Genomic DNA, 22,463 nt, shown 5'->3' on the forward strand with positions numbered 1-22,463 from the left:
AGGAACATGGACAGAATCATAAGATCATACAACAAAAATCATCTCAATGTTTCATCTTAAAATGGCACATTCTAGGGTTGGGGATGTAGTGCTTGTTTGGAATATGTGAGAGCCTGAATTAAATCCCTAGTACTAAAAAAAAAAAAAAAAAGAAAAGAAAAGAAAAAGAAAAGCGCATTTTACCTGTATCCTTCTAGGCATCTGATATTCAATATTTTACTTAAGATATTATTTTTAGGTTAGCTGCTATTATTAGGCTTATATTATATTAAAATGTTTTAATTAGGCAACATACTGATTAGTCTTTCTTTATACAGTAGTTTCAGAAGAAAATACCAACTTAATATTTAGTGTATACCTGCTCAGCTCTTTTTGCTAATTCACGCTGTATTTTCCTCTTTTCTAACATATCCTGTTCAATTCTGCGTTTTCGTTCCTCCTCCATTCTCTTCCTTTGTTCCTCTTGTCTTTGTTTCTCCATTTCAGCAAATTTACCTTTAACAGTCCCTAAGAATACATTTTTTTTAAAAAAATTAATACTTTGTTATGTTTCTTTCTTTTGTAATTTCTTTTACCATTTACCCCTCAAGTTTCTTACCTGTTAGCTTTGGGACATAAGCCTTTTCCACTTTAGAAGTTACCTCTTCCTCATCATCAGAAGCAAGCATCTCTTTAATCTAGATGGTAAAATAAATTAAGATAAACATGTTTAAATTAGACTAAATCATATTATAGTAGTCCTCCCTCATCTGCAGGAGATACCTTTTAAGACTCCCAATGGATTCCTGAAACTGCAGATAGTACTGAGTGCCATATATATACACATACTGTGGTTTTTACTGTATTTACACACCTATGATAAAGTTTAATTTATAAGTTAGGAATAGTAAGAAATTGACAGTAATTATAAAGTTGAACAATTCTAACAATATAATTAATAAAATTTATTTAAAAATTAAGAATTATTTTTTCTGGAATTTTCCATTTAATATTTTCAGGCTGGTTGACTTTAGATAACTGAAACAGTGGAAAGCAAACCTGCAGATAAGGAGAGACTACTGTCTATGTAGAGTTTAAATTAGCTTACAAACATATTAAAGTATTTTAATTATAATCAATATGAAATGTAACTATGAATAATAAATAAAATGTAAATTAAAAAGATGAAAATTAATATTTGCATAGAATAAAATAAAATAAAATAAAGTAACCTCCTGCTTTCTCCTGTTCCATTCTCTCTCTCTAATATATTGTTCTTTTCTTCTTTGCTTTTCGTCTCTAGATCTCCTTTGATTTCTTTCTTCCCTGGCTTTCTGCATGGCTTCAAACTTATCCTTTACATCACCCTTGCCAAGTTTTGGCACATAGGATTTTGGGACAGGTTTAGACGAAGAAAGCAGAATCTTCGTTAGAAGAAAATAAAGAGAAGAAAGTTTAAAAAACAAGATAGGAAGAAATTAGGTAAAGATAAGAATAAGCAATATAAAAAATACTTATTGAAGCAGAAAATAGAAATGAGTTTTAAAACCTTCTTTGCATTATCATAACCTGATTAGATACTATCTACAACTTATGTATAAAAATGAAATTATAGAAAATATGAGATACATTTTATTAATATAAATATTCATTAATGTAAATTCTATCCATATAAACTGCCTTAGTAAAGAAGCTCCATTTTGTACATACCGATCTACATAAGCTGAAGGTCAGTAAAATATAAATATCAAATACTAAAGCCAAATGAGAAGCAACCTGTATTTTATTATCCTATTCCATTAATAAAAATTCAGATTGGCCCAGCGGGGTGGTGCTCAGGAGGCTGAGGTAGGAGGATCATGGATTCAAAGCCAGCATCAGCAACTCAGTGAGATCCTGTCTCTAAATAAAATATAAAAAAAGGGCTAGGGGGCTGGAGTTGTAGCTCAGCAGCAGAGCGCTTGCCTCGATGTGTGAGGCACTGGGTTTGATTCTCAGCACCACATATAAGTAAGTAAATAAAATAAAGGTCTATAAACAACTAAAAAATATTTAAAAAAAGAAAAAAAGAAAGGGGCTGGGATATGGTTCAGTGTGTAAGTACCCCTGGGTTCAAGCCCCAGTACCAGAAAAAAAAAATCAGATTTGACATCTCTTGCTTAAAAGTTACCAAGACTAATTTCAGTAAATTAGATGAAAATGAAAAAAAAGGCAGAAGTTCAAGCTTTAAAGTTTAAAACTTAAATCATGTGTCATATTCTTGCTGTTTTCCATCTTTTTATTTTTTAATTTTTGAGACTTACCTCGGCCTTTTGGGAAATATCATTCATGTTTGCTCAGTTTGGTTTTGCGCTGATACAGCTTTGTATATTTTTGCACCTGTAAAACATTTGAATATTGTACAAGAATTTTAATAATTTTATTTTTAATGTGTTATGTATTTTTATAAGTAGAAATAGCATATAATGTTCCCCTCAAAAAAATGCATGCTAGTACTGCGTTGTGATAACCTTCAACATCTTTTCTCAAGAATCAGGGTATGTAAAATACAAGGTGTATGGTATTAAAAAAAATCCCAGAAAGTTAATGTCCTAAAATAGCTTGGTGAACATATCAAGCACGCTTGAAAAATTTGTAGTCTATAATTATTTAGTGTATTATTCTATAAATATTAAATCGATTAAGATGACTGGTCATGTAGATATATTCTTCAATATAAAGAATTTTTTATTATTCCTTTTAATTACACCATTCTTGTTTCATGTAATTTCAGGTTCTTTGAAACATGTACCCATTATGATTGCAATATCTTCTTTTAGAATTGATCCTTTAGTATCAAATTTCCCTCTTCCTTGTGTTGAATTTAACTGATATTAAAATAACCACACCAACTTTTTCAGCTTTACAGTTTGCATTGTGCATAATTTTCTATTTTACTTTCAACCTATTTATGTTTTTATATGTAAAGTTTATCTCTTAATTGGACTTTGGATTTTGCTTTAAAAATAATTGTTATCTTTTTTTTTTTTTTTTTTTTTTTGAGATGAGGTCTTACTATGCTGTCCAGGCTGATCTCGAACTCCTGGGCTTAAGTGATTCTCCTGCATCAGCCTTCTGAGTAACTGGATTACAGAGAGGCCTGCATACTAGGTTCAGGAAGCTTTCCTTGAATCTGCTTGGTGCTAGGTCTATGTTAGGACTAGAGATACAAAAAAAAAAAAGGCAACATGGTTTCTCTATCTTGTTCTGTATATTCTACTTTAAATGAACATAATAATCATAGTTTATGTGTGTCCAGCAATATTTAATTTATATATATATATATATAATATATACATATATTATATATATATATATATAAAATATATGTATGACATAAAACTGCTGGGTGTGATGGTGCCCACTTGTAATCCCAGCAGATTTTATTTATTTATTTATTTATTTATTTATTTATAGACAGGGTCTCCCTATGATGTCCAGGCTGGTCTCAAACTCCTAGGCTCAAGTGACTGGCCACAGCTTTCTAAGTAGGTGGGACTACAGATGCTCACCACCATATCTGGCTATTTTATTTTTTGATAGGCTTTATTTTTTAGAGCAGCTTAGATTCATAGCAAAATTGAATGCAAATTACAAATATTCCCCAAATATACCTATCCCCACACATGGACAGCCTCCCTATCTCCCATTTGTTAAACTATATTGACACCAGAGTTCACTGTTTATATTATGGTTCACTCCTGGTGTATATCTTATGGTTTGGCATGTATCCACCCTTATAGTAGCATACCAAATAGTTTCATTGTTCTGATAATCCTCTGTGCTCTACCCACACATACTCCCTCTTCCCCATAGCAACCTCTGCTGTTTTTACAGTCTCTTTAGTTTTGCCTTTTCCAGAATATCATATAGTTAAAACTATTGTATTTTACAGTTTGACATCTGCTGCTGCTGCTTTTTCTTTTTCTTCTTTTTTTGGAGTGGTGGAAGAGATTGTGGTGCTGGAGGTCAAACCCACAGTGTCTCACATTCCAAAACCGTTTTTTTCCCTTGTAGCCCTGTGATTTAACTCAGGGCCTCACACATGCTAGGCAAGTGCACTACCATTGAGCTACATCCTTCTCCCCTCATATTGATTTCTTTTTTTTTAATATTTGTTTTTTAGTTGTAGTTGGACACAATACCTTTATTTCACTTATTTATTTTTATGTGGTGCTGAGGATCGAACCCAGGGTCTCGCATGTGCGAGGTGAGCACTCTACTGCTGAGCCACAACCCCAGCCCTCATATTGATTTCTATCACTGAGTAATATGCATTTAAGTTTCCACTACAATTTTCATGACTTGATAGTTCTTTTTTTATTATTTTTAGTTGTAGATGGACATAATAACTTTATTTTATTTATTTATTTTTATGAGGATCAAATGCAATGTCTTATGTGTTAAGCAGGTGCTCTATATTCTTGTCTGGATGTACCATTTTATCCATCTTTCTACTGAACAGCATTTTAGTTGCTTCCAAATTTTGGCAAAAATAAATAAAATGAAAATTCATGTTGCCCTACATCCTTACTCATGCTTCAGGTTCTAAGTGTTCTGGATTTCAACCATTCTAATAGTGCAGAATGGTATCTCATTGTCATTTTAGTTGGCATCTTTCTGATGACATGTGTGTTAAGCATCTTTTCATATCCTTATTTGCAATTTGTGTATTTTCTTTAGTGGGTCTCCGTAAGGTTTTTGGCTGATTTTTTTAAAGTCAGGCTGTGTTCTTATTGTTGAGTCTGAAGAGTTCTTTGTATACTTTGGATAACAGTCTTTTCTCTGATATATCTTTTGCAAATATTTTCTCCCAGTCTATACAATAGTTACATGATGAGATGAAGTGAGGTGAATAATGTATACATTATGATGCAATATTAAGCTATTACTTCTCTCTCTCTGATGATTCATTCTTCACATAGTAGAAATTTTAAATTTTACAGAAGTCCAGCTTATTGGTTCTTTCTTTCACAGATTGTACCTTTGGTATTATATCTAAAAAGACAATACCAAACTGGAGGTCATCTAGACTTGCCTATGTAATTATCTTCTAGGGCTGTTTTTTTTTTTTTTTTGGTACCGAGGATTGAACTCAGTGACACTTACCACTGGGCCACATCCCCAGTCCTATTTTGTGTTTTATTTAGAGACAGGGTCTCACTGAGTTGCTTAGCACCTCACTTTTGCTGAGGCTGGCTTTGAACTTGCAATCCTCCTGCCTCAGCCTCCCAAGCCGTTGGGATTATAGATATGTGCTATCACACCCACCTTCTTCTAGGGGTTTTATAGTTCTGTGTTTTACATCTATTTTGAGTTAAGTTTTATGAAGGATACAAGGTCTGTGGCCAGATTCTTTTTTTTTTTTTTTTTGCATGTGGATATCCAGTTGTTCCAGCACCATTTATGGAAAAGACAGTCTTTTCTCCACTGTATTGCTTTTTCTCCTTTGTCAAAGATAAGTCATATATATTTATGTGGGTCTATTTCTGAAAATTTTATTCTGTCCAAAGATCTATTTGTATATTGTTTCATCAATGCTATACTGTCTTGGTTACTGTGGCTTTATATTCAACATTTCCCCCTTACCTGCTGTTTCACCTTCCACAGTTTCAGTTATCCATAGTCAACCACCATCTGAACATATTAAATGGAAAATTCCAGAAATGAATAACTTATAAGTTTTAAATTGTATGTCATTCTGAGTAGCATGATGAAATCTTGAGCTGTCCTACTGCATTCTGCTCAAGATATGAATCATTCTTTTGTCCAGCATATCCACAGTATATATACATTACACTACCATTTGTTAGTCACTCAGTAGCTGTCTGGATTATCACATCGACTATTGCAGTATCTCAGTGCTTGTGTTCAAGTTACCCTTGTGTAGTAGCCCAATGCTGCATCACAATGCCTACATTATTCACCTCATTTCATCTCACCATGTAGGCATCATATCTCACATCATCACAAGAAGGGAAGTAGAGAACAATAAGCGAATTTGAAAGAGACCCAATTCACATAACTTTTTTTACAGTATATTATTATCATCATTCAGTTTATTATTTGTTATCATTGTTAGCCTCTTATAGTGTCTAACATAAATTAAGCTATATCACAGATACATATGTAAAGGAAAAACCATACTGTGTATAAGGTTCAGTACTATCTGTGGTCTCAGAGATCTGCTGGGGTCTTGGAGCATATCCCTTGCAGATAAGAAGAGACTACTGTATATCTTTAAGTTCAGTGATATCAGTCCTATAGCTTTGTTGTTCTCCTTAAAGACTATGTTAGAGCTGGATGCTGTCATACATGCCTATAATCTGAAGATTTGGGAGGTGGAGGCAGGAAGATTGCAAGTTCAAGGCCAATCTCAGCAAATTAGTGAGATCCTGTCTCAAAAAAAAAAAAAATCTAAATAAGGACAGAACATGTGGCTCAGGGGCAAAGTGTCCTTGGGTTCAATCCCAGTATCACACACACACACACACACAAAAAAAAAAAAAAAAAGATTGTGTTGATTATTTTGGATCTTTCCCCTCTCTACATAAACCATAGAATCAGTTGGTCAATGTCCACAAAATATCTTGCTAGGAGGCCCATCCCCTTGGGCCTCTTATAGTGTCCTATGCTAGAGCCAACTGTGACCCCAAACCATTGCTTGGCCTCTGTGTCTATAGGCTGCTGGAACTGAAGTGTATTGCACAGTGGAGAAAAAAAGTAACTGCTAGGATTTTTATTGAGATTGCATTCAATCTATAGACAGATTTGTACTTTTCAATGTGCAGGTCTTCCACATCTTTCTGTCAAATTTCTCCATAAACTAATATTGGTTGATGCTACTTGTATTAGTCCATTTTTAATCACTGTGACAAAATATCTAAAGCTGGGTATTAAAAAAGAAACTTATTTAGCTTATAGTTGTGGAGGCTGAAAGTCTAAGATCTGGTGGCCCCACTGGTTCTGACTCTGGTGAGGTCCTAATAGTAGATGGTATCATGGCAGAAGCACATATAAGAGTGAGAGATAACATCACAAGACAGGAAGCCAATGAGCAATTCAAGGATCAGGTTTAGGCTTTTAAATAACCTACTCTGCCAAAAATAACTCAGGGTCCCATGAGAACTACTAATCCTTTTTTTTTTTATTTATTTTTTTTTAGGGCATACTCCCAATGACCTAAGGACCTCCCAATTGGCCCCAATACATCACCTCTACCACATCACTGAGGACCAAGCCTCTAACACAAGAACATTCTTTTGACAAACCACATTGAAACCACTGTACTACAATAAATGCTTTTTAAAAAATTTCAATGGTGATTGTTGCTAATATATAGAACTACAATTTTTGTATTGTGATATTATATACTGAAACCCTACGAAAGTAGTTCGCTTATTTGTGTTATTTTTTTTTGTAGATTCCATCAGATTTTCTACATACACAGATAATCATATCACTTGTGAGCACAGTTCATCTTTTTCCCCTGGCTTTCTGTCCCCTACTAGTCTTTCTACATATCACTTCATAATGCTTTCTCTTCCAGACAGACACTATCACTCAGAACTCTCCCAAAACAGTCTCCCTCTCTTAGATCAGTCAACTAGGGACTGTACCTTGAACATAATAGATGTCAAAAATGTTGCTCGGTGCGATGACACAAGCCTGGAATCCCAGTGCCTGAGGCTGCTAAGGCAGGAGAATATTGAGTTCCAAGCCAGCCTCAGAAAAAGTGATGCACTAAGCAACTCAGGGAGACCCTGTCTCTAAATAAAACACGAAATAGGACTGGGGATGTGGCTCAGGGGTTGAGTCCCTTGAGTTCAATCTCCAGCATCCCCCCTCCAAAAAAAAAAAAAAAAAAAAAAACAATGTAAATGGTCATAATTATATTGGTAAAATGTATATTATGAAAAAAATCAAAATAAATGGCATATGCAGTTTCAATCATTGTCATGAATTTTCACAAACTCTCTCTTTAGTATCTAAAAGACTTCTATCTGTACTTAGGATTTTAGGTTTATCTGGTGTGTGTGTGTGTGTGTGTGTGTGTGTGTGTGTTTTAGGTGCTGGGAATTGAACCCCAGGCCTTATACAAGCTAGACAAGCCTCTACCACTGAGCTAAATCCCCAGTCCTAGTATATACATTTTAAAAAATTATAATATTCAACATCTTAGATGTATCAGCCAAATCTACTTTCTTTTCCTTTTTATTATGGAAATTTTCAGACATGCAAAATTAAAGAGACTACTCTAATAAACACCCATATATCCATCACCAAGCTTCAACAATAATCAGCTTTCTCCACTGTCTTAAGCAATACAAAATGTTTCATTTGTTTTATGCAACTTATTTCAGCGCAATATATTTTTAAAGATGCCTTAAATCATGCTTTATATTCTAGCTGTTCCTACTACATCCTAGGCTATAATATGAGGTACATCCTCCTATCCATTCAGAATTATGTCCCCACCAGTGCCTTCCATTTTCTCTTGAAATGACTTTAGTGTAACCATTTACTTAAAGTTGAAGCCAGGTGCAGTGGCATTTGTCTGTAATTTCAGCAGCTCAGGAGACTGACATAGGAGGTGAAGTTATAGGTATGACTCAGGAACTTAGCAAGACCCTAAGCAACTTAGTGGGACTCTGTCTAAAAAATTTTAAAAAGGGTTGGGGATGTAGGTCAGTAGTAAATTGCAGCTAGGTGAAATCCCCATACCCCCTCCATACTTACCCAGATGACAAGTTATTATCTGATGAAGTCATTAATAAAGTAGTGAAAACTTACACATATAAGTAAAATGTAAGGATCTACAATACATTTTTTAAAAGATTAGAAGGATTGCAAGTTCAAAGGCATCCTCAGCAACTTGGTGAGGTTCTAAGCAGCTCAGCAAGACACTATCTCTAAATAAAATACAAAAAAAGAGTCAGGGATGTGGCTCAGTGGTGAAGTGTTCCAGGATTCAATCCCTGGTACAAAAAAAAAATGCCTAGAGTTGCTGTCTACACTGTATAAAAGAGAAGGTTGGAAAACTAACATTGAACTCCTATATGTCACATACACTAGTTAGTTTGCCTATTATTTCATCAATCTAAAGCAGGTAAGTATGATAGAATTAAGAATAAATGAGGGCTGAGGTTGTGGCTCAGTGGTAGAGCAGTCGCCTAACAAGTGTGAGGCCCTGGGTTGGATCCTCAGAACACATAAAAATAAATAAATAAGTAAAATGAAGGTATTGTGTCCAACTACAACTGAAAAATAAATATTAAAAAAATAATAAATGAGAAGAGATTAAATTAGTTAAAATGGATAAATATTAATTTGAGAAACATTTATTTCTAGCCACTGTGGCACACACCTGTAATTTCTGCTACTTGGGAAGATGAGGTAGAAGGATTGCAAGTTTGAGGCCTGGGAAACTTAGACAAAAAATAAAAAGGATTGGGGATGTAGCTCAGTGGAGAGTGCCCCTGTTAATGCCTGATACCACAAAAGATACATTTTGACCATCTTTCTGTCTTCTAGATACAGTACTACATAATATAATGATGAATAGGGTAAAATACCTGTTCCCATAGAGGTCAAAGTCTAGATGAGATAAAATATAATTACAAAAGTATAATAAGACTTATTACACTTTTAGTTTATAAAATGTTTAATTAGATAATGTGAAAGTTTATAAACACATAGAAAAATAAACTGTGTGATGTTAAAAAAAATGTGCCTTCTTAAAGAAAAGCTACGAATTACAAGAGGGGGCTTCAAATTTTGGGGGTGCAGGGCTAAGGTGTGGGCCTATTACTGAGGATCCTAGACAAATTTTACTTATATGAATTATTTTTGTAGATATGTAATGTATTAGAAACTTTAAAATAACAATAGTAGTATCATTTAAAATTTTTATTTTTGGATTGCTCATTGCTATTATATAAAAATAAAATAATAGACTTTTATCCTAAAAATATAAAAATAGCAAACCTCATTGTTATAAACATGAAAAGATTTTATGAAAAACAACTATATTTTCCAAAAAAAATTAATCAGAGAGAGCGGCACTGTTTTACATTTTAATAAGTCTCTTTAATTCTGGCTTTATCTGCTTCTACATTCAAACTATTGCAATATATTGTTTTGAATTAAATCTACAAAGAAAACATAATATCATACAGATATATATTTGGAGAAGGAAGGACTTCATTGATTCTTAAAGGGTCCAGGGGACTCCCAGGGTTTTGTTTGGTTCTGAAGATTGAACCCAGAAACATTTTTACTACTGAACTACATCCTCAGCCCTTTTTATGTTTTTGGTTTGAGACAAGGTCTCACTAAGCTGCTTAGGGCTTTGATAAGTAATGACATCATCATCATCATCATCATCATTATTTTATTTATTTTTGGAGGTACTAGGGATTGAATCCAGGGCCTCAGTGTGTTAGGCAAATGCTGTACCATTGAGCCATAGCCCTATCTCAGGGTCTTGGTAAATTGCTGAGGCTGGCTTTGAACTTGTGGTCTTCCTGTTTTAGCCTCCCAAGTCATTGAGTAGCTGGGATTACAAGCATGCCCTACCACACTCAGGTGAACTCCCAAGAGTTCTAAAAGAACATTTGAGATCTGCTGAATTACAGACAAGAACATCCTATCAGATCAAGTTTGTCATGCTAGAAAGGAAGTGGTTACACTATATATTTACTCACAGTATTTTAGAATGCAAAGTGAAAATCAGTTTAACAATTTCTTAAACTCAGTATAAGAAGCCAAAAGATTTTATATCTGAAATCTCATAGGTTTTTTTTGAAGCTAGTGTTAAATAATTTTTCTTCTGTCTGAGTAGGCACATGCAATGTTGTTGGCCACCTTAAAGGGGCAGCAGCAACATAACAATTCAGTCCCACTGCACTTTCTAAATGAAAGCTCAGGCAGAGTAGATGAATTGTCATCAAGAATAAAATTGGGCTGGGACTGTAGCTCAGGGCTAGGGCTATAGCTCAGTGGTAGAGTGCCCGCCTTGCACAGATGAGGCACTGGGTTCAATCCTCAGCACCACATAAAAATAAATAAAGATATTGTGTCTATCTACAACTAAAAAATATTTTAAAAAAGAATAAAATTAAGCCAATCATGGTGGCGCACACCTTTGTAATCCCAGCAGCTGAGATAGGAGGATCGAGAGTTCAAAGCTAGCCTCAGCAACAGCGAGGCACTAAGCAGCTCAGTGAGACCCTGTCTCTAATAAAATACAAAATAGGGCTGGGGATGTGACTTAGCAGTTGAGTTCCAAAAAAGAAAAAAAAATAATAAGATTAATGTCTGCACACACATAAAAGAAAGACAGAAATATAATTAAACACTAACCAAAAGGTAAGGTTGAATGTGTTTCATCAATAAGAGTTTGGTCACAGTTAAGGATGATAAAAGATGGGATGATAAATGGATTTAGTAAGCTAGTCTAGCATATTAAATATTCATGTTAAATGAAGGTAAAATATTCACCAGAGTTTATAGGAAATATTGCAATACTAATATAGGCTGTATGTGATTATCAAAAGAGTTGCAATTTTTTTCAAATTTGACAGATTAGATCTTTATTTATAAGATAGTATCTTTCTGAGAAGAATCTACCATGTGCCAAACATTATGTCCTTATGAATAAAAATGAATAAAAGATAAACCCTTATTATAAATCAAGTATCTTTGGTGAGAAAAATAGAGTGGACCACAACTGATTGTTATAATACAAAGTCTTAGGTGCTATAATAGCAATATTATTACAGAGCTATAGAAACACGGAAAAGAGTACAGTGTGGTTAAGGAATGGGTTCAGTTAAAAAGGTTTCAAAGAGATGATGACATGAGTTAAAGAATAAGTAGGATTTCACAAAGTAGAAAAAGAAGTAAGACACATAAACAGAAGACCCAATATTAACAAAACTACTAATGCTTGAGAATTTGCAAGTTTGTGGAGCTATGAATTGTCCAATGACTATAGCTAAATGTGAAATATAGGCTGGGCACTGGCTAGAAAGATTGCTGAATGCCATAATAATAAAAACTTTAGACTTGATACTATAGGCAATGGGTGCAAAGATTTCTTAAAAATATTTTTAAGATGTTGATTGACCTTTATTTCATTCATTTATTTATATGCAGTGATGAGAATCAAACCCAGTGCCTCACACATGCTAGACCAGCCTGCAACAAAGATTTTTTAAGCAGGAGCATGACTTAATCTGTATGTATTCTAGGAGGGTAAAAAATAAAAGACTGTTCTAGCAGCTCAGAGAATGGAGTAAAATAGGGAAAGGCTAGTAAGAGGAGAGCAAATACAATGATCTTGGCAAGAGAAGGCGAGGAACTGAATTATGATAGTAGCATTAGGAATGAAAAGTCAGAATAGACATTTTAGGAGTGGAATTGAAAGGACATGGTGACCCATATTAACAAATTTATTAATCTCCTACTATATGCCAGGCAACTATCCTAGGCTCTAGGGATATGAAAGTGAACAAAAAGACAAAGTCCCTTTGTGAAACTTACGTTGTAGTGGGGACACTATAGAAAGAACTTTGATCAATTTGATTTGAAGGGATAGAAGTGAGGAGATAACTACTGCCAAGAATGAACCCAAGGACTGAGGTTATAGATCAGTGGTAGAGTGCTCACTTCACACGTTGTGAAACACTGAATTCGATCCTCAGCACCCCATAAAAAAATAAAGGTATTGTATCCATCTGCAACTAAAAAAAAAGAATGAACCCAGATTCCAGGTTTCTTAACTTAGTCACTCTGTCATTCAACCATGGGTGTCATGGTGCATGCTTATAATCTCAGGGACTTGGGAGGCTGAGACAGAAGGATACAAGTTCAAGATCCAAAAAAAAAAAAAAAAAAAAAAAAAAAAGGTGAAGGGGAAGGGGCTTGGGATGTGGCTTAGTGGTTTAACTCCTCTGGGTTTGTTATTCGGTTATACACCTGTAACCTGTACTACCAGTGACTGGGGAGGCTGAGGCAACTTAGTGAGACCTCTCTCAAAATTAAAGAAATTAGAAAACCTTAGCAACTTAGTGAGACCCTCTCTCAAAATTAAAGAAATTAGAAAAAAATGGGGGGGGGGAGGGCGCTGAGAGTGTAGCTTAGTGCCAGTGTGTCTCTGGATTCAATCTCTAGTATCAAAAAAGCAATTAAAAAAAAAAAAAACCCACAAAAGAAACCCCCTAAAAAAACAAGATTTCTAGTTGAAGCCAAATGGGTTACCACTGAGATTAAATTTAAAAGTATGTTTAAGTCAGAAAATGAACTCAGTTTTGAACAGGTTTACTGCCTGCCAAAATTATATTTGAGGCCAGACATGGTGGCTTGCACCTATCATCCCAGAGACTTGGGAGATTGAGGCAGGAGGATCACAAGTTCAAGACCAGCCTCAGCAATTTAGTGAGGCCCTGAGCAACTTAGTAAAACCATATCTCAAAATAAAAAATGGGCCCAGAATGTAGCTCAGTGGTAAAGATCCCCTGGATTCAATTTCCAGTACCTTCCCTTGCAAAATTAAATTTTGGGTCTGATTGTGCATAGATTAAGAATCATGGAATTTTAGAACTCATTTTCTAAGAACCTTACAAATCATCTAGTTCAACAATTCAACCTCTTCATTTACCATATAAAGAAATGAGAGGCAGAAAGATATTTAACGACTTATCCAAGGTTACAAGCTGCTAAGTAGTGGAACAAGGAACTAGATTCCAGGTTTCTTAACTTAGTCACTCTGTCATTCAACATTATTACCTATTTTAAGTACATGAAACATTACACATATGTAAATAACATGCTCAATGGCAATATTAATGTTGGTATCAATTTTCATTGTACTTATGAAAAATAAGCTTTGAGAAGTTTTTAAAAATGACTTAATTGCTTGATAAAATGTTTCTAGAATAAAATAATTTCCAGGTAAGATATTAAGATATGAAGTCAAGCCATGAGAGAATAAGTCTAATAGTAGAATGTAACAGTAAGTATAACATATTTTGGGGAGGCTACTGGGGATTGAACCCAAGGCCACATTCATACTAAGTACATATTTTACCACTGAGCACTGCCACCCATAACAAATTTTTCTTAAAATATGCATGTTAATGATTCAGTTATAGAATTTCTTTACATTTATGTTTAACTTCTAATTTTCATAATTTTTATTAATTTCCCTTCACTTTTTAGATATGCAATTGAAATATTTCAAGAACAGCAAATAATGCAAGAATCAAAAGAATTTGAAATCATAGCTCTCTATTATTTAAAATAGCTGTTTCACTGTATTATTATCTCCTTTTCCAAGGAGAATAGAATTGTCAAGACAGTGACTGTTTTAAATCTGCATTTTAAAAAATTTGAAATATATTTTTTATTTGTTCTTTTTAGTTATACATGACAATAGAATTTTTGTTATTGTTGTTTTTGGCACTGGGAATTGAACTCAGGGGCACTCAAGAACCGAGCCACATCTCCATCCCTATTTAGTATTTTATTTAAAAACAAGGTCTCACTGAGTTGCTTAGTGCCTTGTTTTGCTGAGGCTGGCTTTGAACACGTGATCCTCCTGCCTCAGCCTCCCTGAGCAGCTGGGATTACAGGCATGCATCATCACGCCTGGCAGTAAAACGTATTTTGACATACCATATATCATGGAATATAACTTCCCATTTTTGTGATTGTACATGATATGTAGTTACTTTGGTCATGTATTCATATATGAACATAGGAAAGTTATGTCCAATTCATTCTACTGCCTTTCCCCTTCCCATCCCCTCACCATTCCCCCTACTCCCCCCTGTCCAATCTGGTGAACCTCCAATGCCCCTCTCCTCACCTATTTTGAGTCACCATCCACATATCAGAGAGAACATTCAGTCTTTGATTTTGGGGATTGGCTTATTTCACTTAGCATAATAACCTCCAGTTCCATCCATTTACTGGCAAATACCATAATTTCATTCTTCTTCTTTTTTTAAAAATTATTTTTTAGTTGTAGTTGGACTCAATATCTTTATTTGTTTATTTTTATGTGGTGTTGAGGATCGAACCCAGGCCCTTGCACGTGCTAGGCCAGCACTCTACTGCTGAGTCACAACCACAGCCCAATTTCATTCTTATATATTCTTTATCCATTTATCTGTTAAAGGGCACCTATGTTGGATCCATAGATTAGCTATTGTGAATTGAGCTGCTATGAACATTGATATGGCTGCAGCACTATAGTATGCTGATTTTAAGTCCTTTGGGTATAAACTGAGGAGTGGGATAACTGGATCAAATGATGGTTCCATTTCAAGTTTTCTGAGGAATCCGCAAACTGCTTTTCCCAGTGGTTTCACCAATTTTTAGTCCTACAGGCAATGTATGAATGTACCTTTCTCCCCACATCCTTGCCAACATTGATTGTTATCTGTCTTCTTGATAATTGCCATTCTGACTGGAAAGAGATAAAATCTCAGTGTAGTTTTAATTTGCATTTCTGTAATTGCTAGTGATTTTTGAACATTTTTCATATATTTGTTGACCATTCGTATTTCTTCTTCTGTGAAGTGTCTGTTCAGTTCTTTTGCACATTAAATCTGTATTCCATTGAACTCAAGCAAATTCTTCATCTCAACTTTTAAGAAAGGTTTAATTCAAACACTTAACTATGTACTTCAAGTAAATGTTAAAACCTAATTCTTACAGTCTTTGGAATAAACAACAAATTGTTTATAGCTTCATAAAATGCAATCCTAATTTTTTATCATGTTTTACTTGTGCAAGAAACATAAATATAACTTCACTGTATCTAATTAACAAAGTTGCAACTTTATTCTTTTTTTTTTAATATTTATTTTTTAGTTATCAGCAGACACAACATCTTTGTTTGTACGTGGTGCTGAGAATCGAACCCGGGCAGCACGCATGCCAGGCGAGCGCGCTACCACTTGAGCCACATCCCCATCCCCAACAACTTTATTCTTTAAAAATTAAGCTACAAAATCCATCATAGGGGGTGGGGCTGTGACTCAGAGGTAGCTCACTTGTGTGACGTGTGTGAGGCGCTGAGTTTGATTCTCAGCACCACATATAAATAAATAAAATAAAGGTCTATCAGCAACTAAAAAAAAATTAGAAAACCCATCATAAACTTCATCACAACTTAAAAATATGAAATAAGATCTAATTTTACCTATTGAAATAGTGAGAATTTTCCTTCCTACCAATACACAATTCTTCACTGAAAACCAAGAATCTTACTTTCAACCTGCTTTGACATTCTTCTCTAATAATTATATATAATATTTTGCCTTCATAAAACTATATATGATACTTTTCAAAGTATATTCACCATACCATGAGCCCTGAAAGATAAGAATTGCTCAATCCCCTCAATATCCTTAGTGTTTCACACAATATCAAGTACAAGCTCAATTTATATTTGATGAATGACAAATAACAGAAAAACTGTGGATCTAAAACAGCCCAAATAAGATATGATTGACATCTACAAAAGGAAGGCTCATGATAGCTAACTAAATAATAGTAGAAGATAAAAGGGGGCGGGTTATTCTAAATATCATAGACAAACAATCAGTAACCTGGGGCTTCAGGAAGTTGTCTTTCCAAGCAAATGATGGTGATAACTGCTGGAGGAGTCTGGGCCTCTTCAGCCTCTCTACAAAGTGGAAGATGGTCTTTCACTGAAAAACATAGCTGGGAATTAGAAGACCTAGACCTCTGGCTCCAAACAAATCATGGGGTAAGGAGGCAGAAGAATAGTAAATAAGTACTTAACTTCTATTTATGGCAAGCTCTAGGAGTCACAAAAACATGTAAGGTACAAGCACCCAGTTCTAAGCCCAGCAGACTTTCTATCATATCATCCTTCCTTCAGACTTTGCTTAATACATACCAGATCAGGGAACTGCATATTCAAGTGTCTAGGGTCAGGTAATATAAATGCTATGTAATGCAACTGAAGGTAACATAAATGAGTATGATTAGTTGTAAAACAAGAGGGGATCATGGAGACTACATCAAATGGAGAATGTATACCCTGTCTAGGGCAACCACTGCTTGGTTCCAAAGTGTTGCTACTATGTAGAAATGTTGCCCCAATTTTGCCCAGATTTTCCAGTTTTTCAAGACAGAATGTAAATCCATATTTTAATGTAAAAAGTACCAATATTTAGGCATTTCTATGGCTTAGAAGTTTCTTTTGATTTTCAATTTGTGGTTCCATTATCTAAATGAATGGAACACAGTGAGAAAATGGAAAGGGACAAAGGGGAGACCCAATTTGATCAGAAAAAGAAAGACAGAATCAAAGAGGAAGAAAGGATAGGAAAGGAGCACAGAGAGGAAGGCGGGAGCAAATCTCACCAACCTCAAAACCTACCTATGGAGTCCCACCCAATTTACTTATCTTCTAATTTGAGAACAAAGAGGAAGAGATGTCTGGAGGAAAAAAAAAAAAGGAGGAATAAAGAATCTGTTGAACTGTTGAGCACTTACTAGATGGAAGCTACTACATCAGATGCTTTCTAAGATGCTTTCATTGAGATATGACAATTCAAGCGGAAAAAAATCCTTTGCAAGCAGAAAAGATTAGAAAATACTAACAACAGAAGTGTCAGATTATGAGAACACCTTTTTATGTTCTGCATAATTATTTTTAGGGGAGAGAGAGAGAGAGAGAGAGAGAGAGAGAATATTAATCTTTTTTTTTTCTTTGTAGAGGAACACAACACAATGCCTTTATTTTTTTAATGTGGTGCTGAGAATCGAACCCAGGTCCCGCCCGTGTTAAGTGAGCGCTTTTCCGCTGAGCCACAATCCCAGCCCCATGTTATGCATAATTTTTAACCATAAGTATAATATAGTTGTATTACCTTTATAACACAAGTAATAACTATGAGTTAAGGTAAATTTCTGGGTTAAAATCTGCCTACCCTAGGGCTGGGGCTGTAGCTCAGTGGTAGAGCACCTGCCTTGCATGCGTGAGACCCTGGGTTCAATCCCCAGCACCACATAAAAATAAAGATATTGTGATCATCTACAACTTTATATATATGTGTGTGTGTGATGTGTGTGTGTGTGTGTGTATATATATGTATGTATACATATATATGTATATATATGTATGTATACATATATATGTATATATATGTATGTATACATATATATGTATATATATGTATGTATACATATATATGTATATATATGTATATGTATGTATGTATATATATGTATATGTATATATATATGAAATCTGCCTACCAGCTAAAATGTACAAAATATACTACAAGTGTTGGAGCATTTGCTTAGCATGCACAAGCCCTGGGTTCAATCCACAGCATACTCATACAGGACCATAAATTAAGTCAAACTATACATTGAATATTTATGTAAAAGAATAAAATATAACAATTTCAAATATGTGTAATATGTAACTATGCAATTAGAAAATCAGAAGAGAGAGCATGAAAGAAACTTCACAGGTGATATGAACTATAGATTGGATAAATAAGAAAAGAAATACGTGAAATTGTTAAGAAATGTTTGTAAGTCATTCTCCCTCTGAATTATAAACTACCAAGATTTTTTTGTGTGTATGATTTTTTGTGTGTGGTGTACAAAATTATAAAATATGCTAAAAGATCTCTTTTCTGCAAAAACTTTTAGACAACTGCCCATCTCCTATATACAATTCTCATGTTTATTTTTATTAAAATTTTTTTTTTAGTTGTTGATGGACCTTTATTGTATTTATTTGTATGGTGCTGAGAATCGAACCCAGTGCTTCGCACATGCTAGGCCCCTCTCAAGTATATTTGAATATTTTTTTTTTTATTCTAGGGCTTTTCAAAATAACAGTTTAATTTTTTTAATGAACAAAGTATATTATTCCATGCTACTTTGGTCGTAAGCAATCTCAATCCCCAATTCTCTTCCAAACATAAATATTTAGTTTTCATTTTATTCATGAGTAAAACCTTAACCTAAATACTTCAAGTGAAATTTTAGGGGAAAAATACTGTTCAAAAACCTAGATAATGCATTCCTTTGTTGGTGCTAAATATAGTCATCTCAAGATGACATACATTTTGACAATGATCTGCCTTACATGTCAAATTTTCAAAAATAGCACAGATTCTCATTTTAAAGTGAGCAGGAAAAATTGCTACTCACTATTTTAATTGAAAATGAATTTGAAAGTGAAAATTGCCAATTAAAGCTGGATTTCATCAGTAACCATAAAAAGGAAAACTGGATTTAAAATAATTTTGTTGTGGTTTTTGCTTAGGGCTCTTTAAATGAGTTGTTGGCAGGTAGAATAAAGAACTGCACACTATTTCAAAAAATTATTCATGGAAGCATCACCAAAATATAAAATACCTTCAGAAATAGGTGCTAATAGCTGTGAGGAAGAAGAAGCTTAAACCAGTTATATCAATAATCAAAGTTAATTTATACAAAATATACCTTCCTCTAAAAACCCTTTCCTTCATTTGATTACACATTTTTTTCCCCTTAGCAATACTCCTAAAACTCAAAAGAACTTCAGATATCTATGTTTCAAGTTTCCTTATGGCAACAATTTAACCCATAAAAGGATTTTAGGGGTGCAAATTATGCGGTCCACTCAATAATGTGTGACTAAGTTGGTATAAATACTCAAAATTATTTAATCACACTATCCACCACATACTTATGTTATGACTCGAAGACCAGTGGGCCCGTATTATATGAACTCATTAACAAAATTTAGCTGATGAATGATGTTATCATCGCTTTGGTCAGATAACTAACTTCTTTCTATGGTTTACTTCTTTTCTCCACCTGCCTCTTTCTCAAGGACAGACATTTTATTAGGACATATCCTCATGCTATTTTTACCGTGTTATCTCTCTCTCCCAACTCTTTGTTCACGTTGTAGCCTTTAATAAATATAAAATAAATATCTTGAAGTCATTGCAATAACCAACTAAACACTCAATTTGATTACTTTTCTTGCAAATGCCAATAATAATAAATCTTTAGTATTTATAGAACGTTTCCAGTTTACAAAGACCAGTTGGCGTTATCAAATGCATATATAGACAAGGGACTTCTCAAGAGGTTACCACATTCTTCTCTTCAACTTTGAGCTCTATTTGCTCTATCTCCGGCATCCCACGTCGGGGAGACTTTAAAAAAAAAACAAAAACAAAAACAAAAACAAAACAAAACAAAAAAAAAACACACCATCCCCCAGCAACAACAAAAAAACAGTTTTGGAGATGATAGGCTGTTAAATCACATATTTCATTCCCAGCCTCCATAGGGCCGATCAGGAATGATTCTTAAATAATGGCACTGCTGGTGGAGACGTAGACCGCTGGGGCGCGTGGCGGGGGATCGCAGTGAACTTTACCCTCTCGGACCCCAAAGGGACAAGCAAGGGGACAGGCACACACTCTTTTCCTGCAGTAGTACAGGAAAGCATCCAAAACACGACCGATAAGGCAAGGCAGAGAAGAAGCAAGGGAGGGGAGCAGGGAGTCGCAATCAGAAGCCAGAGGCAGGAACACCGAGATGGTGAGGCCAACCCGAGCCCACAGGACGCAGCCCCGAGGGTCGCAGCCTTCTGGCCGGAAACCGAAGCCTACTTACAGCTGGATGGAACCCGGTGCGCTCCAGTGCTGCAGCCGAGCCGGCCAGGAGCCTGGGCGTCCGGAGCGCCTCTTTGCTGCCGCTGCTTCCACAAGCGCCAGGGGACCCGACACCTCGGTCTTCGCCACCCCCATTCCACGTTACCCCAAACCCTCTTACCCTTCAGGAACTGGTGACAAGCTTAGGTCCTCTTTGAGTGCGGAGAGATTGTGCGCGTCCGGAGCTTGGGTGTGGGTAGGGGTCTGGGAGTTCTGACCGCAGCCACTGCTGCTCCAGTCGCTGGGAGCCCTCTGGCTGCCGCCACCGCCGCCGCCGTCCCCAGCAGCAAGTTTCCATAAAAGTCCTGGTGCGCAGCCTGTTCCCGCATTCCAGACGGGCCCAGCGCCGGCTGCAGCTGTTCCAAAACACAAGGCCAGTTCCCCCACCCCCCCACCCCCACCGTATCACCCAGAGAAGGGTGGAGAGTCCTGGAGAAAGGCGAGCGAGCGGGCGGTGGCTGCCAACTTTCCGCCAGAACTTGCCTGTTGCCCGGCCATGAGTGCCTGAACTGATCCCCAGCCTTGGGCCTGCCTCCACCTACAGCAGGGCCCAGAGAAGTGAGGCTGCCTGTCCCATGGGAAAGGAATGATGCTAGAATGATCATCCCCAGACTGCTTCCTTACAACCTGTTTGCCCGAGACCCACTTCTCATTTTTCTTTTTTTTTTTTTTTAATAGTTATTTATTTTTTTAGTTTTCGGCGGACACAACATCTTTGTTTGTATGTGGTGCTGAGGATCGAACCCAGGCCGCAAGCATGCCAGGTGAGCGCGCTACCGCTTGAGCCACATCCCCAGCCCACTTCTCATTTTTCTACCTACTTTTTTTTTGGTATCAGGGATTGAACCCAGGGGCTCTTAGCCACTGAGCCACATCACATCCCCAGCCCTTTTTTGTATTTTATTTAGAGACAGGGTCTCCCTGAGTTGCTAAGTGTCTGGCCAAGTTGCTGAGGCTGGCTTTGAATTCATGATCCTTCAGCCTCCTGAGCCGCTGGGGTTACAGGCATGCGCACCACACTAAGCAACCTGTTTTCATTTCTAATCAAATAGGGAAGCTATTATATTATTATTATTGTTGTTGTTGTTATTTGTGGTGCTGGGGATTGAACCCAGGGCCTTGTGCATGCAAGGCAAGCACTTCACCAACTGAGCAATGGAGCTATAGCCTCAGCCCTAAAATTGACTTTTGATCAGCTTTTCCTCTGTTACCGAGAGCCTGGTTGGACAACCCCAGAACACTTCATCAGTTTATTGTTCTCTTTTTCTTGAGCTCTGGTTTTTAACTCCAATAAGTTGATTAAAAAAAGTTGGAGAAGGAAGAAGAATATAATTAATTTTTGTATGTGTGTTTTGTAGTAATTTTCACTCTTCCTTAACTGAAGGCAAATCATCTCTGGTTTTCCTAAACGTTCATAAAGGCATCTGTAAGTATTAGCCATCCCCCATTTTTTTTCAGCTTGGATCACTAGCCTGTGAATTAAATCCATCAGACAACATCATATTAGATTGTGAAATATACATCCAGAAGAGGCATTTTTTGGTGGGGGGGGGATTACTGCATTTTAAATTAAAAAAAAAAAAAATCAAACTGATATCCAGACAGATACACCAAGAACAAAAGTAACTACTTGCAACTTCAGGTTCCTAGCAGTACTCAGGTCATATTTCAGGGATGTCAAAAGACCTTTTGCTCATAAATATATCTGTTTCCCATCCCCATTCCCAC

General features: G+C 35.8%; 1 protein-coding gene and 2 non-coding genes across 6 annotated transcripts in view; 2 read left to right on the forward strand and 1 right to left on the reverse strand.

Moving 5' to 3' along the window:
• Positions 1-21,032, reverse strand: part of Nexn (nexilin F-actin binding protein) — a 44,232-nt gene extending 23,200 nt beyond the window's left edge. For 2 of the 4 annotated variants that reach the window (XM_076863690.2, XM_076863687.2), the window contains exons 1-5: positions 20,857-21,032; positions 2,283-2,358; positions 1,212-1,403; positions 599-677; positions 359-507 (exon numbers count right to left, since the gene is read on the reverse strand). In XM_076863690.2, the coding sequence (XP_076719805.2) occupies positions 359-507; positions 599-677; positions 1,212-1,403; positions 2,283-2,309 (447 nt within the window). In that variant the 5' untranslated portion in view covers positions 2,310-2,358; positions 20,857-21,032. Of the gene's footprint in view, positions 1-358; positions 508-598; positions 678-1,211; positions 1,404-2,282; positions 2,359-5,607; positions 5,656-16,640; positions 16,743-20,856 lie in introns of all 4 variants that reach the window. The other 2 variants (XM_076863688.2, XM_076863689.2) reach the window with 2 other exon arrangements.
• Positions 6,599-6,731, forward strand: LOC143405348 (small nucleolar RNA SNORA42/SNORA80 family). Its single transcript, XR_013092057.1, has one exon. It is a non-coding gene; the product is annotated as a small nucleolar RNA SNORA42/SNORA80 family (small nucleolar RNA).
• On the forward strand, positions 18,002-18,074 carry Trnaa-ugc (transfer RNA alanine (anticodon UGC)). Its single transcript has one exon. It is a non-coding gene; the product is annotated as a tRNA-Ala (tRNA).
• Positions 21,033-22,463: the final 1,431 nt, after the last annotated feature.

Source organism: Callospermophilus lateralis, chromosome 7 (assembly GCF_048772815.1).
Source record: "Callospermophilus lateralis isolate mCalLat2 chromosome 7, mCalLat2.hap1, whole genome shotgun sequence".
Lineage (NCBI taxonomy): Eukaryota > Metazoa > Chordata > Mammalia > Rodentia > Sciuridae > Callospermophilus > Callospermophilus lateralis.